Source organism: Saccopteryx leptura, chromosome 6, assembly GCF_036850995.1.
Source record: "Saccopteryx leptura isolate mSacLep1 chromosome 6, mSacLep1_pri_phased_curated, whole genome shotgun sequence".
In the NCBI taxonomy this organism is placed as follows: Eukaryota; Metazoa; Chordata; class Mammalia; order Chiroptera; family Emballonuridae; genus Saccopteryx; species Saccopteryx leptura.
In genome coordinates this window covers 28,313,444-28,326,748 of record NC_089508.1, presented here as the reverse complement: position 1 = coordinate 28,326,748, position 13,305 = coordinate 28,313,444, and the positions used below count along the sequence as shown (strand labels likewise).

Here is a 13,305-nt window from a genome sequence, read left to right as displayed (position 1 = left end):
GAATCGAACCCGGGACTTCTGCACGCCAGGCTGACGCTCTACCACTGAGCCAACCGGCCAGGGCCTCACTACATTTTTTAAAAATATTTTTCTGAAGTGAGAAGCCGGGGGTGGGGGGAGCTGACCAGGACTCACCCGGCATGCCCACCAGGGGACGCTGCTGCTTGGCCCATGTGGGGCATTGCTCTGCTGCAACTGGAGCCATTCTAGCGCCTGAGGCAGAGGCCATGGAGCCATCTTCAGTGCCTGGGCCAACTTTGCTCCTATGGAGCCTGGCTGCCAGAGGGGAAGAGAGAGACAGAGAGAAAGAAGTGGGAAGGGTGGAGAAGCAGATGGGCGCTTCTCCTGTGTGCCCAGGCCGAGAATCAAACCAGGTACTTCCACACATCGGATTGACACTCTACCGCTGAGCCAACATGCCAGGACCACTAAGTATTTATTAATGTGTTTGATTTTGTGGTTCTAAGACCCCAAGGAGGCATACTAAAGTTTGGTATTTGCATCATATTACCTTTATAAAATCCAAAAATATAAGGAATTCTAAACGCATTTAGTCATAAGAGTTTTAGGTGAAAGATTCTGGATTTGTTAATTTTCATTTCCCCATAACCAGTATTTTTTAAAACAACTATGAAAACTCTCATAACAGACTTCCCTAAAACTCAGTGTCTTGTGGCACTCAAAGCTCTACTTCTGGATGTAGGTCTATGAATCAGCTAGGGCTGGTTTGCTGTGCATGGCTTATCCTGGGGCCAGGGCTGAAGGGCACAGAGGCTACCCACAGTAAGCTCTTCACACGGCCACAGCAGAAGTGCAAGAAGGAAAGGCCTACCTACTGCACACGCACAGTTCAGGCATCTTTGTTTTTGCCACATATGCTAAGATCCTATTGAGCAAAGCAGGTCACATGACTGTGGCCAAAGGCAGGGGGTGGGTCATATACTACACCCACCTTGAGGCCAAACTTAAGTCATAGAGCCAAGCCCAGCAGCGCTGGAGAGAGGAAGTATATTTCTCTTGGGGATGTTGGGGGAGGGAGTGAATATTTGCTGAAGGATAATCTAATCTACCACAGATGGTTCACAGAAGTGGAGTGGGATGGAAGGAGGGAAAAAAAAATCACCAAATAGACTCTATCACTATCCTTGCTCTTTTTAGAGTCTACCACTTTCACAAAGCCTCTTGTAGGGCTAGGGAAATTATTAGCTCCTAGTCTTTTAAAAATTCGGAAGAGTCTTTTCAGGATGTTTTCCTGAAATTTTAAATTAATTTCAAGTTATTTTTGTAAATTTTGGAGACTGGTTACTTTTATTGTTGAATGTGAACTTTTAAAAACAAATAGAGGCTTTCCCAGCCTATCCATATAATCAGAACTTGGGCTGCCTGTCCAGGAAGAAACTATCAAAGCAGATTAAATACTTTTGTGGGGAAAGTATAAATCATAAGCTCATTTGACCCTTGAAAACTTAGCAGTAAAATACAACAATACTTAAAAAAAATTTTTTTCTTTTTAAGTGCTCCCAGACCAGGATCTACCTGGCAACTCCTGACTGGGGCTGATGCTCAAATCAACTGAGCTATTTTTAGCACCTGAGGCTGGCACCCTGGACCAACCCAGCTATCCTCAGCTCCCAGGGACATGCTCAAACCAGTTGAGCCACTGGCTATGGGAGGGAAAGAGAAAGAGAAGGGAGAGTTAGAGGGGGAGACAAACAGATGGTCACTTCTCTTGTATGCCCTGACCGGGAATTGAAACCTGAATGTTCATACTCTGAGCCGACACTCTTATCCACTGAGCAAAGCAGCCAGGGCCCAAAGATGCTTTCTAATAAATACTTTTGGTAGTTTTGTAAATGAAGGAGAAGCTAGTCAAGTGATAAAGTCATTAAAACCCTTTGACTTGAGGAAGATCATGATAAAACGTCTCCATGAAGGTATTTGTTTCTGTGAAGTACAAATTTTGTATACATTTATCTCTGAGAATGAAGAAAGAAAATTATATCAATAATTAAGTAAATATGCTATATAAGAGTTTGGGGTTTGGTTGTTACCTTCGGATAAAGTGAGACGCAGAGATGTACTTTTCTGTTGCTGCTTCCTTAAGTGGGAGTTTTAATACATTGCTCCTGTGATACTTTTTTAAAGATTTTTTTATTTATTGATCTTTAGAGAGAGGAGAGGACAGAGAGAAAAAAAGAGGGGAGGAGCAGGGAGCATCAACTAGTAGTAGTTGCTTCCTGTATGTGCCTTGCCAGGCAATCCTAGAGGTTTCCAACCGGCGACCTTAGCGCTCCAGGTCAATAGTTTTTCAAGTGCTGATAGAAGGTTTTCTGGTTAGATGTTTCTGTTTAGCAAGCACATCTAAGTTTCAAGATTATTTGTATTCTCTCTTCTTTAGTCTCTTTGTATTTAATAGAAATTATAGTTGCCCATCAGAAAAGGATTTCTTTTTTCTTTGTTGGATTGAGCAAGTGTCTTGAAGAAAAGGAAATGGATGGCAGTAAATTCAGATATGTTCTGTCAGTCTCAGAAAGTCTTTAGCAAGCAGCCAGGGAGAGAAAATAGCAAGGTCTACTTTTGTCCCTATCCCCACTCTCTCTATCCTAGTCCCACGTGAGTGGGATCCTAGTACCCAACAACTGTGTTTTCTTGTTCTCAGGGTACTGCTAAGAATGTTATAAAGTCCACTAGAGTCTTTTGCCATGCTGCCTGAACAGTGAAGTCATTGGCTTTCTCCATGGAGTCATCAATTGTTTTCAGCTGTTACTGGACCAGAATCAAATCTGACTGCCTGCTTCTTTCTTTGTACCAACAATGTTTGTTTGTTCACCAGGCCTGACTGAAGACCTAGCTTAACCCTGTTGCCTGCCTCTTCTTCCTACTGAGCTCCATGTAAAAAGCATCTCTTTCAGGGAGGGTTGCTCTGTAGCGTTTTGATCTTCAGAGCCTCAGTGGAAGCCTGAGCTTTCTGGGTGAACTGGAAAAGACCTGGCCTAGGCATCAGAAAACCTGGGTTCTGGAACTGGTGTTAGTGGCTCCATAATCATGCCCTGGCAAATTCTTTTACCGTTTTTGAGCCTTAATTTTTCACATGTAAATGCACTGTGTGTGCTTTTGAAAATATTATTGGGATATGCTAAAGTGACTACTATATTGTTGATTCTTGCAAGATTTGTGTGAGAAAACTCCAGTATAATAATCAGTTTTTATGGTTTCTCCTAATAGCTGAACAGATACTGTAAGTGGAAAGCTAATAATGGAAACTACTTAAAATGGCCATATTCTCATTATAGTTTACCTTTTAAAATATATATATATATGCTTTATTAAATATTTAAATAAATATTGCTTTCTCATATGTGCTTTGGGGGGTTCCAGCCGAGCCAGTGACCCCTTGCTCAAGCCAGCAACCTTGGGCTCAAGCCAGTGGCTGTGGGCTTCAAGCCAGCGATCTTAAGGCTCAAGCCAGCGACCATGAGGTCATATTTATGATCCCACACTCAAGCCAGCAACCCTGTGCAGAAACAGGTGAGCCCGTGCTCAAGCCGGTGACTTTGAGATTTCGATTCTGGGAGCTCTGTGTCCCAGGCCTGTGCTCTATCTGCTGCATCACAGCCTGGTCAGGCCCAATTGCTGAACTTGGGTTCCTTTCTGCTCTTTTTTGTTCCTTCTACTTTTAAAAAATATTTATGTTACCTGTTTACCCTGCCTTTGGGCATTGTGGTAAGGATGGAATAAGATGATAGAATTTTCCAAAATTAAAAGCACTAAACAAATATAGTACAATGGAGTTATAAAAATTAGGTTGAATGATCAGCATAGAAAAAGAAATGTTGATAAGAACATTCTTTAAGATTACAGGGGGGTCCTGGGGTTACGACAGTCTCGACATATGTCATTTCGAGTTTATGACACTCACTCCCATAAAAACTTAAAAAAATTGAGACGTGAGTTAGCGTCGAATTTACAGATTACATGGGCGAACTAGTTTGGTTGTATGTGGTGGAAGAATACACAGTAATGCAGATATAAGTGAAAGAGTTGGCATCCCCCAGTACACTTACCTATGCCATTTTGGACTGTTAAAAGCCCAAGTCTTCCATTTGTGTTAGCAGGGTGTGTTTTGACTTACATCAAAATATGAGTTACATTACTGTCATAGGAACGGTACTATTTCATAATCTGAGGACCCCTGTATTCAGCTTCTTTTGCTCTAAATCTGAGATCATTGAGTATCTTTGTGACTGGAATTATTTGGTTTCTCAAATAACTCTCATTACCAAAGAAGTATCTTGAGCTGAAAAAAGTTTGTTGGCTGGAGGTCATGGCAAATTAATAAGTTTGTGGTTTACAGATTGGTGTGAGTGGAGTTACTAGGATTTAACCAATTCTGGGTAACCTGATAAAATCCTATTTCAGACTTAATCCTGGAGTCTACAAGTGACGGCAGCCTGTGAAGTCCTTAGAAAGCTTGGCCTGGAGAACACATGAAAGAAAGGTTTGTTATTTGCTGAATGTAACTTATGAAGTATTTAAAAAATGAAAGTAATTGTAAGGTACAAAGGATTGTTTCTTCCCTTTTTTCAGAAACCCAGGAAGCATTGTTTTCTGTGAAAAGGTATTTCTGTACAGTTGCTCCAATGACAGAGTTACCTGCACCCCTGTCCTACTTCCAGAATGCACAGATGTCTGAGGACAACCACCTGAGCAATACTATACGCACCCAGGTACAGTGTCAGCCTCTGTAACTGCCTTTGCCAGACCGGATTCAGTGATCACCCTCGCTCACCTCCAAAAGAGGCTGAGGAGACTGAGCGGGTTTCTCACCTTGATCAAATTCACGTTTTCTGAGCTTCAACTGAGGGCAAAGCATTGTGCCATTTATGCTAGGGACACTGGCTATGTGAGACATGGGTGTTGTGCACTTCATTACTGACTCATATATCACTGTTTCCATTGAAGCTTCTCCAACTTCCTCAGCTATTTATTACTTTACCTATCTTGCTCTTAAACCTTTGATAGGCTGAGTACATTTTTTTTATTATTGATTTTAATTTATTGTGTTTACATAGATTCTAGTGTCGCCCCAAATGCATCCCCCCCTGTATTCCCCCTCAACATCTCTTCCCCCCCTTCCAATAGTGCCCTCCCCCTTCCCTTCAGGTTTATCCCATCCTATCATCCCCTTTCCCTCTGTCCTCTTTTCCTCTGGTCCCTTTAATCCCTCCTCTGTCTCAATCCCGTTCCTCAGTTCACATTGTTCATTGGATTCCTCAAATGAGTGAGGTCATATGATATTTTTCTTTCTTTGCCTGGCTTATTTCACTTAACATAATAGTTTCCAGATCTATCCATGTTGTCGCAAATGGTAAGATTTCCTTCTTTTTCATGGCCCCATAGTATTTTATTGTATATATGTACCACTGCTTTTTAATCCACTCGTCCACTGACGGGCACTTGGGCTGTTTCCAGATCTTCGCTATTATGAACAATGCTGCCATAAACATGGGGGTGCATTTCTCCTTTTGAATCAGTGATATGGTATTCTTGGGGTATATTCCTAAAAGTGGGATGGCTGGGTCAAAAGGCAGTTTGATTTTTAATTTCTTGAGGAATCTCCATACTGTTTTCCACAGTGGCTGCACCAGTCCGCATTCCCACCAGCAGTGCAGGAGGGTTCCCTTTTCTCCATATCCCCACCAGCACTTATGTGTTGGTTTGTTAATGAGCTCCATTCTGATTGGTGTGAGGTGATATCTCATTGTGGTTTTAATTTGCATTTCTCTAATGATTAGTGATGTTGAACAATTTTTCATCTGTCTGTTGGCCATCTGTATGTCCTCTTTGGAGAAGTGTCTGTTCATTTCTTTTGCCCATTTTTTGATTGGATTGTTTGTCTTCCTGGTGTTGAGTTTTACAAGTTTTTTATAAATTTTGGTTATTAACCCCTTATCAGACGTATTGTCGAATATGTTCTCCCATTGTGTAGTTTGTCTTTTTATTCTGTTCATATTTTTAGCTGTGCAAAAGCTTTTTATTTTGATATAGTCCCATTTGTATACCCTGTCTTTTATTTCACTTGCCCATGGAGATAAATCAGCAAATATATTGCTGCGAGAGATGTCGAAGAGCTTACTGCCTATGTTTTCTTCTAAGATGCTTATGGTTTCATGACTTACATTTAAGTCTTTTATCCATTTTGAGTTTATTTTTGTGAATGGTGTAAGTTGGTGGTCTAGTTTTATTATTTTGCAGGTAGCTGTCCAATTTTCCCAACACCATTTGTTGAAGAGGCTGTCTTTACTCCATTGTATGCTCTTACTTCCTTCGTCAAATATCAGTTGTCCATAAAGTTGTGGATTTATTTCTGGGTTCTCTATTCTGTTCCATTGATCTATATGCCCGTTTTTATGCCAGTACCAAGCTGTTTTGAATATAATGGCCTAGTAGTATAACTTGATATCAGGAAGTGTGATACCTCCCACTTTATTCTTCTTTTTCAAGATTGCTGAGGCTATTTGTATTCTTTTTTGGTCCCATGTAAATTTTTGGAATATGTGTTCTTTATTTTTGAAGTGTGTCATTGGTATTTTAATTGGTATTGCATTGAATTTATAAATTGCTTCAGGAAATATAGACATTTTAATGATGGGGCTGAGTACATTTTTATATACTTTTATTTTTTCAGTACGGTGTGTAGTTCCTGACAGGGCTCCGTAAACATTCATTGACAGAATGCACAATGATGAATGCTAGGCGAAGTGTAGAAGTCCTAAGCGAGTTCAAGGAAGAGAATAGGAATGGGGTGTAATCCATGGCATGGAACACAGAGGCGTCAAATCTGCCCATGGCCGTTAGCTAATCATTGCAGATGGAATGTAGTTTCCACAGCCGGCCTGTGAGATGGTTGGGGGATTGAGGGGTTGGTAGAATTTTTAGAAGTAGAGCCAGAAGGAGGAAAACACAAGGCCACTGTAAGCTATGCAGGGTGCACGAGGGCAGGGGAATCAGGCTTTCCTTTGTTTCAACCAGAGGGCAGAACGGGTGGTGGAAGATACCAGGAAACGGGTTCCGGGTCAGTAAGAATTTTCTCACAGTTTCTCTGTGGACTGCCCTGTGGGCTAGTGTGTACTTGTCACTCAGAGCTGTCACAAAGGCTGGAAGACTACCAGCCAAATCTGTGAGGGTTAGTTAGTCCGTGGAACAAGCAGTGAACAGGAGCCCTGCATGGGCCAGCAGTTCCCTCACACTCTGAAGATTTAGAATTCCAATTAAAGGTCAAAATGTGGGAAATATGGCTTCACAAGTACACTTTGAGGGATACCTATGATTAGAATATAGCAAACTGGGAAGTCATTACTGATAGATGAACTAACACTAGTGGAGGAAGGATTTCCTAAAGTATAAATTGACCACATTCAGAGATATCGTCAACAGAGGCAGATCACACTGTATTGCTAGAATGTTTTTAATCAAGTGAAATCAAGTTAAAATAAATATCAAGAGAAGCCCTGAAAGGGAACCCAAGCTGTAAACATGTAGTGTGTAGCCTGAGGACCGTGTGACTGAAGGGAGAGGGGACTTTGTACCTTGTGCCTTAGTACTGGGCTGATAAAGGGGTGTCACAGAGACTGAATTTGCTCCTGTATTATTGTGTCAGCAGCTTGATTTGCTCTTTTTTTTTTTTTTAATTTATTTTTTATAGAGACAGAGAGTGAGTCAGAGATAGGGATAGACAGGGACAGACAGACAGGAACGGAGAGAGACGAGAAGCATCAATTATTAGTTTTTGTTTTGTTTTGTTTTTCATTGCGCATTGCAACACCTTAGTTGTTCATTGATTGCTTTCTCATATGTGCCTTGACCGCGGGCCTTGAGCAGACCAAGTAACTCCTTGCTGGAGCCAGGGACCTTGGGTTCAAGCTGGTTGGCTTTCAAACCAGATGAGCCCGCGCTCAAGCTGGCGACCTTGGGGGTCTCGAACCTGAGTTCGCTCTATCCACTGCGCCACTGCTTGGTCAGGCGCTTTTGCTCTGTGGATCCTTTGAACAAAAGACTCCATAAGTAAAACATTTTGAAAAAAGCACAGTTATATGTCACTCGTTTGACCCAAACCCTCCAAAGTCTTCTCATCTCAGAATAAAATCTGATCCTGAGGTTTGAACCTCTCCCCTATCCCCCTTCGGCTCTCTTGATCTCTTACTACCCATCCCTCACTCACTGTTTCCTCAATTCTGCCTTGGAGCCCTGGTTGTCCTGCTCTTCTCAAATGGCTCCCTTCAGTTCCTTCAGGTCACCTCACGAGTCAGCTGATCAGTGAGGCCTTGCCTTCCTGCCTCCCCTCCTGCCCTGCCCTGTGGCACTCTGCACCCTTGGGCTGCTTTCCCTGTGTACAGCTCTTATAGTATTTCTAGCGTCCTGTTCACTTGTAGATTTTGTTTACTTTCCTCCCCGTGTGTAAGCTGCTTGAGGCCAAGCACTAATCCCCTTTGTTTACTTCTCTCTACCCAGGTTCAAGAACAGTGTGTGGCACTTAGCGCTCCATTGTTAAGTGTGGTATTACTGATACTCCTCACATTCAGGCTTTGTGAGGCTTTCATGGTGTTATTTTTCTGCCTTTTTTTCCACCTTAGTGACTGATAAAGAAAATATCCTTTTGAAAATACAGGGTGCTATAAAGCAGTTACAATTGACACAGGATTTTTATTGATAATTACATTTGTTAATGGTTTGTTTATTTATTTATTTTTACAGGGACAGAGAGAGGGATAGATAGGAACAGACAGACAGGAATAGAGAGAGATGAGAAGCATCAATCATCAGTTTCTCATTGTAACATCTTAGTTGTTCATTGATTGCTTTCTCATATGTGCCTTGACCGGGCCTTCAGCAGACCGAGTAACCCCTCGCTTGAACCAGCGACCTTGGGTCCAAGCTGGTGAGCTTTTGCTCAAGCCGGTTGAGCCCGCGCTCAAGCTGGCAACCTCGGCGTCGCGAACCTGGGTCCTCTGCATCCCAGTCTGACGCTCTATCCACTGCGCCACTGCCTGGTCAGGCATTAATGGTTTAATTTTAATTAGTCTTAGTGCTAATGTTCTCAGTGGTACCTTCCTGGGTCTATTAGGGCACCTCGTCTAGGCCTAATTTATTTGTTTAATTTTGACTCTTACAAACAAGTAAGTTTGTTTTGTGTCTCCTTAAAACGACCTTCTATATATAGTCTGACTAGTGGTGGCGCAGTGGATAGAGCGTCGGCCTAGGACCCTGAGGAGCCAGCTTTGAAACCTCGAAGTTGCCGGCTTGATTGCGGGCTTACCAGTTTGAGCATGGGCTCACCAGCTTGAGCATGGGATCATAGACATGACCTCATGGTCGCTGGGTTGAGCCCAAAGGTTGCTGGCTTAAGCCCAAGGTCACTGGCTAGAGCAAGGGGTCATTAGCTCGGCTGGTGCCCCCCAGTCAAAGCAAATATGAGAAAGCAATCGATAAACAACTAAGGTGCTGCAACTGTGAGTTGATTGTTTCTCATCTCTCTCCTTTTCTATCTGTCCCTATCTGTCTGCCCCCCACTGTCTCTTACTGAAGAAATAAAAAATAAACAAATTTATTACATTAAATGCAAAGAACTTTGTTGTTTTTAACTTTTTTTTTTTTTCATTTTAGAGAAGAGAGGCAGAGAGAGAAATAGAGAAGGGGGGGAGGAGCAGGAAGCATCAACTCCCATATGTGCCTTAACCAGGGAAGCCCAGGGTTTTGAACCGGCGACTTCAGCATTCCAGGTCTAGGCTTGATCCACTGCGCCACCACAGGTCAGGCCAAGAACTTTAAGTTTTAAGGAAATCATAGTTTGGGAGAACTGACCTCATTGTTGAGATGATGGTGGGTCATGTTTTTAAGTGTGAGAAATCCTATAAAATTAAACCGAAAGCAGCCTATAAGCTGTATAAGGTAGTGTGCAAGTACTTGGAGCCTTGAGGAGAAAATAAAAATAAATGAAAGGAGTAACCTAAATTTAAACTGAATTGGGTTCACAGGGTCAGTCAGCCTTTGACAGTGTTATACTGTTTATAGTAATTAATTTGTTTTCCCAGTTACGTCAAAATGAAAAGTAACTTAAAATCTTGGTGACCTCTAGAGGAAAATTCTTGGTTTTGTATGAGAATAAAGTCAGAAATTTTTGGCTTCTATCTTTATAGTTTGTCTTAAAAAAAATAAAACAAATCTCTAGGTTCAAGTCTAACACAACAGACCTATAAATGTTAAATATTCTCTCCAATCAGTTAATGGTCACTCTTCAAGGAAATGGCAGTCTTCCTTGATGTTAAGGTAATGGTGAGCCCTGACTCCAGGGGATCAAACAGCTTAGGCATGTGCTGATGGAACTGTGTGTGCTGTTGGAAGCATATTGCCTGTGATTAATATTTGCAGATTTTCCACACATCTTGCCAGTTCTTCAATTAAGCTACTGCTCTAATTTCTTTTCTATAGTGCTGCCTTAGGAGCCTCACATTTTTAATTGTAGGAATCCTAACACTATCCTTAAAGTCTTATAGGATTGCAACCTTTTTTTTTTTTTTGTGACAGAGTCAGAGAGAGGGACAGATAGGGACAGACAGACAGGAAGGGAGAGAGATGAGAAGCATCAATTTTTCGTTGCAGCACCTTAGTTGTTCATTGATTGCTTTCTTATATGTGCCTTGACTGGGGGGCTACAGCAAACCGAGTTAGCCCTTGCTTGAGCCAGCCACCTTGGGCTCAAGCTGGTGAGCCCTGCTCAAACCAGATGAGCCCGCGCTCAAGCTAGCGACCTCGGGGTCTCAAACCTGGGTTCTTTGCGTCCCAGTCTGATGCTCTATCCACTGCACCACTGCCTGGTCAGGCACAACTTATTTTTATAAATTTATAAATAAATTTTCATTTTAAGTAAGTAAATAATATACAGACTATTGCTATGTCAAAATAACATAACTTTTTACATTGTAACTTTTTAGTCATGCTATCTATTTATTACATGAGAATGTATACATGAGATAATATTAGATGAAAAAAGTAGGATGCACTGTTTGTGAACTTTTATTATAATTATGTGCAAGGTATATTGAAAAACATTGCAATTTGGGGAGTTGTAAGAATAAGTTGTTTTCCTTGTACAATAAAATCACCTAATTTCTTATTCAGCAATACAAAATTATAAACATAAGTGTAGCAAAAACTGCCATGAACAGGCTCGTAAAACAAACTGGGCAAAGGCTTATAATGCATAATGACAGATATATCTTAATATACAAAGAATTCTTATGAATAACTTAGCAACATTACTAAATGCTACCTGTAGTATATACGATAGAAGAAGAAGAAATAAAAATGACAATAAACACATGAAAAAACTAGTTGTTCAACCTTACTAATAATCAGATAAAGATTATTTTTCATCTATCAGTGAGCAAAAATTAATACCCATTGCTTAAAGGTGTGCGGAAAACAAAGATTCTCATATACTTTTCATGAAAGTTGAATATATATTTGAAGTCATTTGAATCTGCAAATACACATGTCGTTTGGAGATAATTTGGCAATTAAATCTAAAAATGCATATACCTTTTGACCTAGCATTTTCACTTCTAGAATTTTATCCTATAGAAATGTCACAAGAGCCTGACCAGGCGGTGGCGCAGTGGATAGAGCGTCGGACTGGGATGGAGAGGACCTAGGTTCGAGACCCCGAGTTCGCCAGCTTGAGCGCAGGCTCATCTGGCTTGAACAAAGCTCACCAGCTTGGACCCAAGGTTGTTGGCTAGAGCAAGGGGTTATTCGTTCTGCTGAAGGCCCGCAGTCAAGGCACATATGAGAAAGCAATCAGTGAACAACTAAGGTGTCGCAACGAAAAACTGATGATTGATGCTTCTCATCTCTCTCCCTTCCTGTCTGTCTGTCCCTATCTGTCCCTCTCTCTGACTCTCTCTCTGTCCCTGTAAAAAAAAAAAAAAAGAAATGTCACAATAGTGCCAAGAACTATAGATAGGAATATTTGTTGAAGCATTTTTTGTAATAGGCAGAATTTGGAGATAACCTTAATTTTATGTTACTTATGGTTACCCAGTCAGTACTTTCAAGTAATGACTAATAGTAGGGGCTGTTGACTAAACTATCTGGATTAGAATCTCTGCGCTAGAACCTCTTAGCTCTGTGATCTTTGGCAGATTATCTGATCATTCTGAGCTCCAGTTTCCAGTTTCTTTATCTGTTAAATGAAGCTTGTAATATTAATAAATTAAGAGTTTTAGGATTAAATTGAGATAACTTATCTCAAATATGCTAGACATAGCATAGTGCCTAGTACAGATATGGTCAATTAATCTCATCAGTTATTATCATAATTATCATTATTAGTATGCTGCTATTATAATATTTAAGTTTGAGGTATATTTATATGTACTGGCATCTGATATGTTAAATAACGAAAGCAGGTTGCAGAACAAGGCTTTGAAAAAATCTGTAGGTACAAGTTTGCTTGCTGTGTTCATGATGTGGGGCAGAGATTAGGGAAAACACTTTCTATGTTATAAACAAAAGTTTATAACTTTAAAACTTCTAAAAATGTGTCCGACCTGCGGTGGTGCAGTGGATAAAGTGTTGACCTGGAATGCTGACGTCACTGGTTCAAAACCCTAGGCTTGCCTGGTCAAGGCACGTACTGAAAGCAACTGAGTTGATGCTTCCCCTTTCTACCCTCACTTTCTCTCTCTCTCCTTTCTCTCAAAATCAGTAAATAAAATCTAAAAAAAAAAAACCTTCTAAAAATGTTTAGAAACTTTTGTTTATAGTATCCTTTAAAATTTTTATTGATTAGAGGGAGAGAGAGACATTGATTTGTTGCTCATTCATGCCTTTATTGATTGATACTTGTATGTGCTCTAAGGGTCTAACCCGCAACCTTGGCGTATCAGGACAACATTCTAACCGAGTTCCCTGGCCAGGGCTATAGTATTTCTTTTATTTACAGACATAAAAACTAAAAAGGCAGGTAGAAAACAAGGTAAAAAAAGAAAAAAACAGGCAGATGCTACACTGTATTAAAAATGCCTCCATAAGGACCCGGGTTCGATTCCTGGCCAGGGCACACAGGAGAAGCACCCATTTGCTTCTCCACCCCTCCGCCGCGCTTTCCTCTCTGTCTCTCTCTTCCCCTCCCGCAGCCAAGGCTCCATTGGAGCAAAGATGGCCCGGGCGCTGGGGATGGCTCCTTGGCCTTTGCCCCAGGCGCTGGAGTGGCTCTGGTCGCAATATGGCGATGCCCAGGATGGG

At 41.2% G+C, this 13,305-nt stretch overlaps 1 protein-coding gene across 2 annotated transcripts in view; it reads left to right on the top strand.

The window, feature by feature from the left end:
* Nucleotides 1–13,305, top strand: part of PSEN1 (presenilin 1) — a 71,213-nt gene that overhangs the window by 4,248 nt on the left and 53,660 nt on the right. The window contains exons 2-4 of one of the 2 annotated variants that reach the window (XM_066343089.1): nucleotides 3,379–3,528; nucleotides 4,420–4,498; nucleotides 4,588–4,727. In XM_066343089.1, the coding sequence (XP_066199186.1) occupies nucleotides 4,641–4,727 (87 nt within the window). In that variant the 5' untranslated portion in view covers nucleotides 3,379–3,528; nucleotides 4,420–4,498; nucleotides 4,588–4,640. The remainder of the gene's footprint in view (nucleotides 1–3,378; nucleotides 3,529–4,419; nucleotides 4,499–4,587; nucleotides 4,728–13,305) is intronic. The other variant, XM_066343088.1, reaches the window with a different exon arrangement.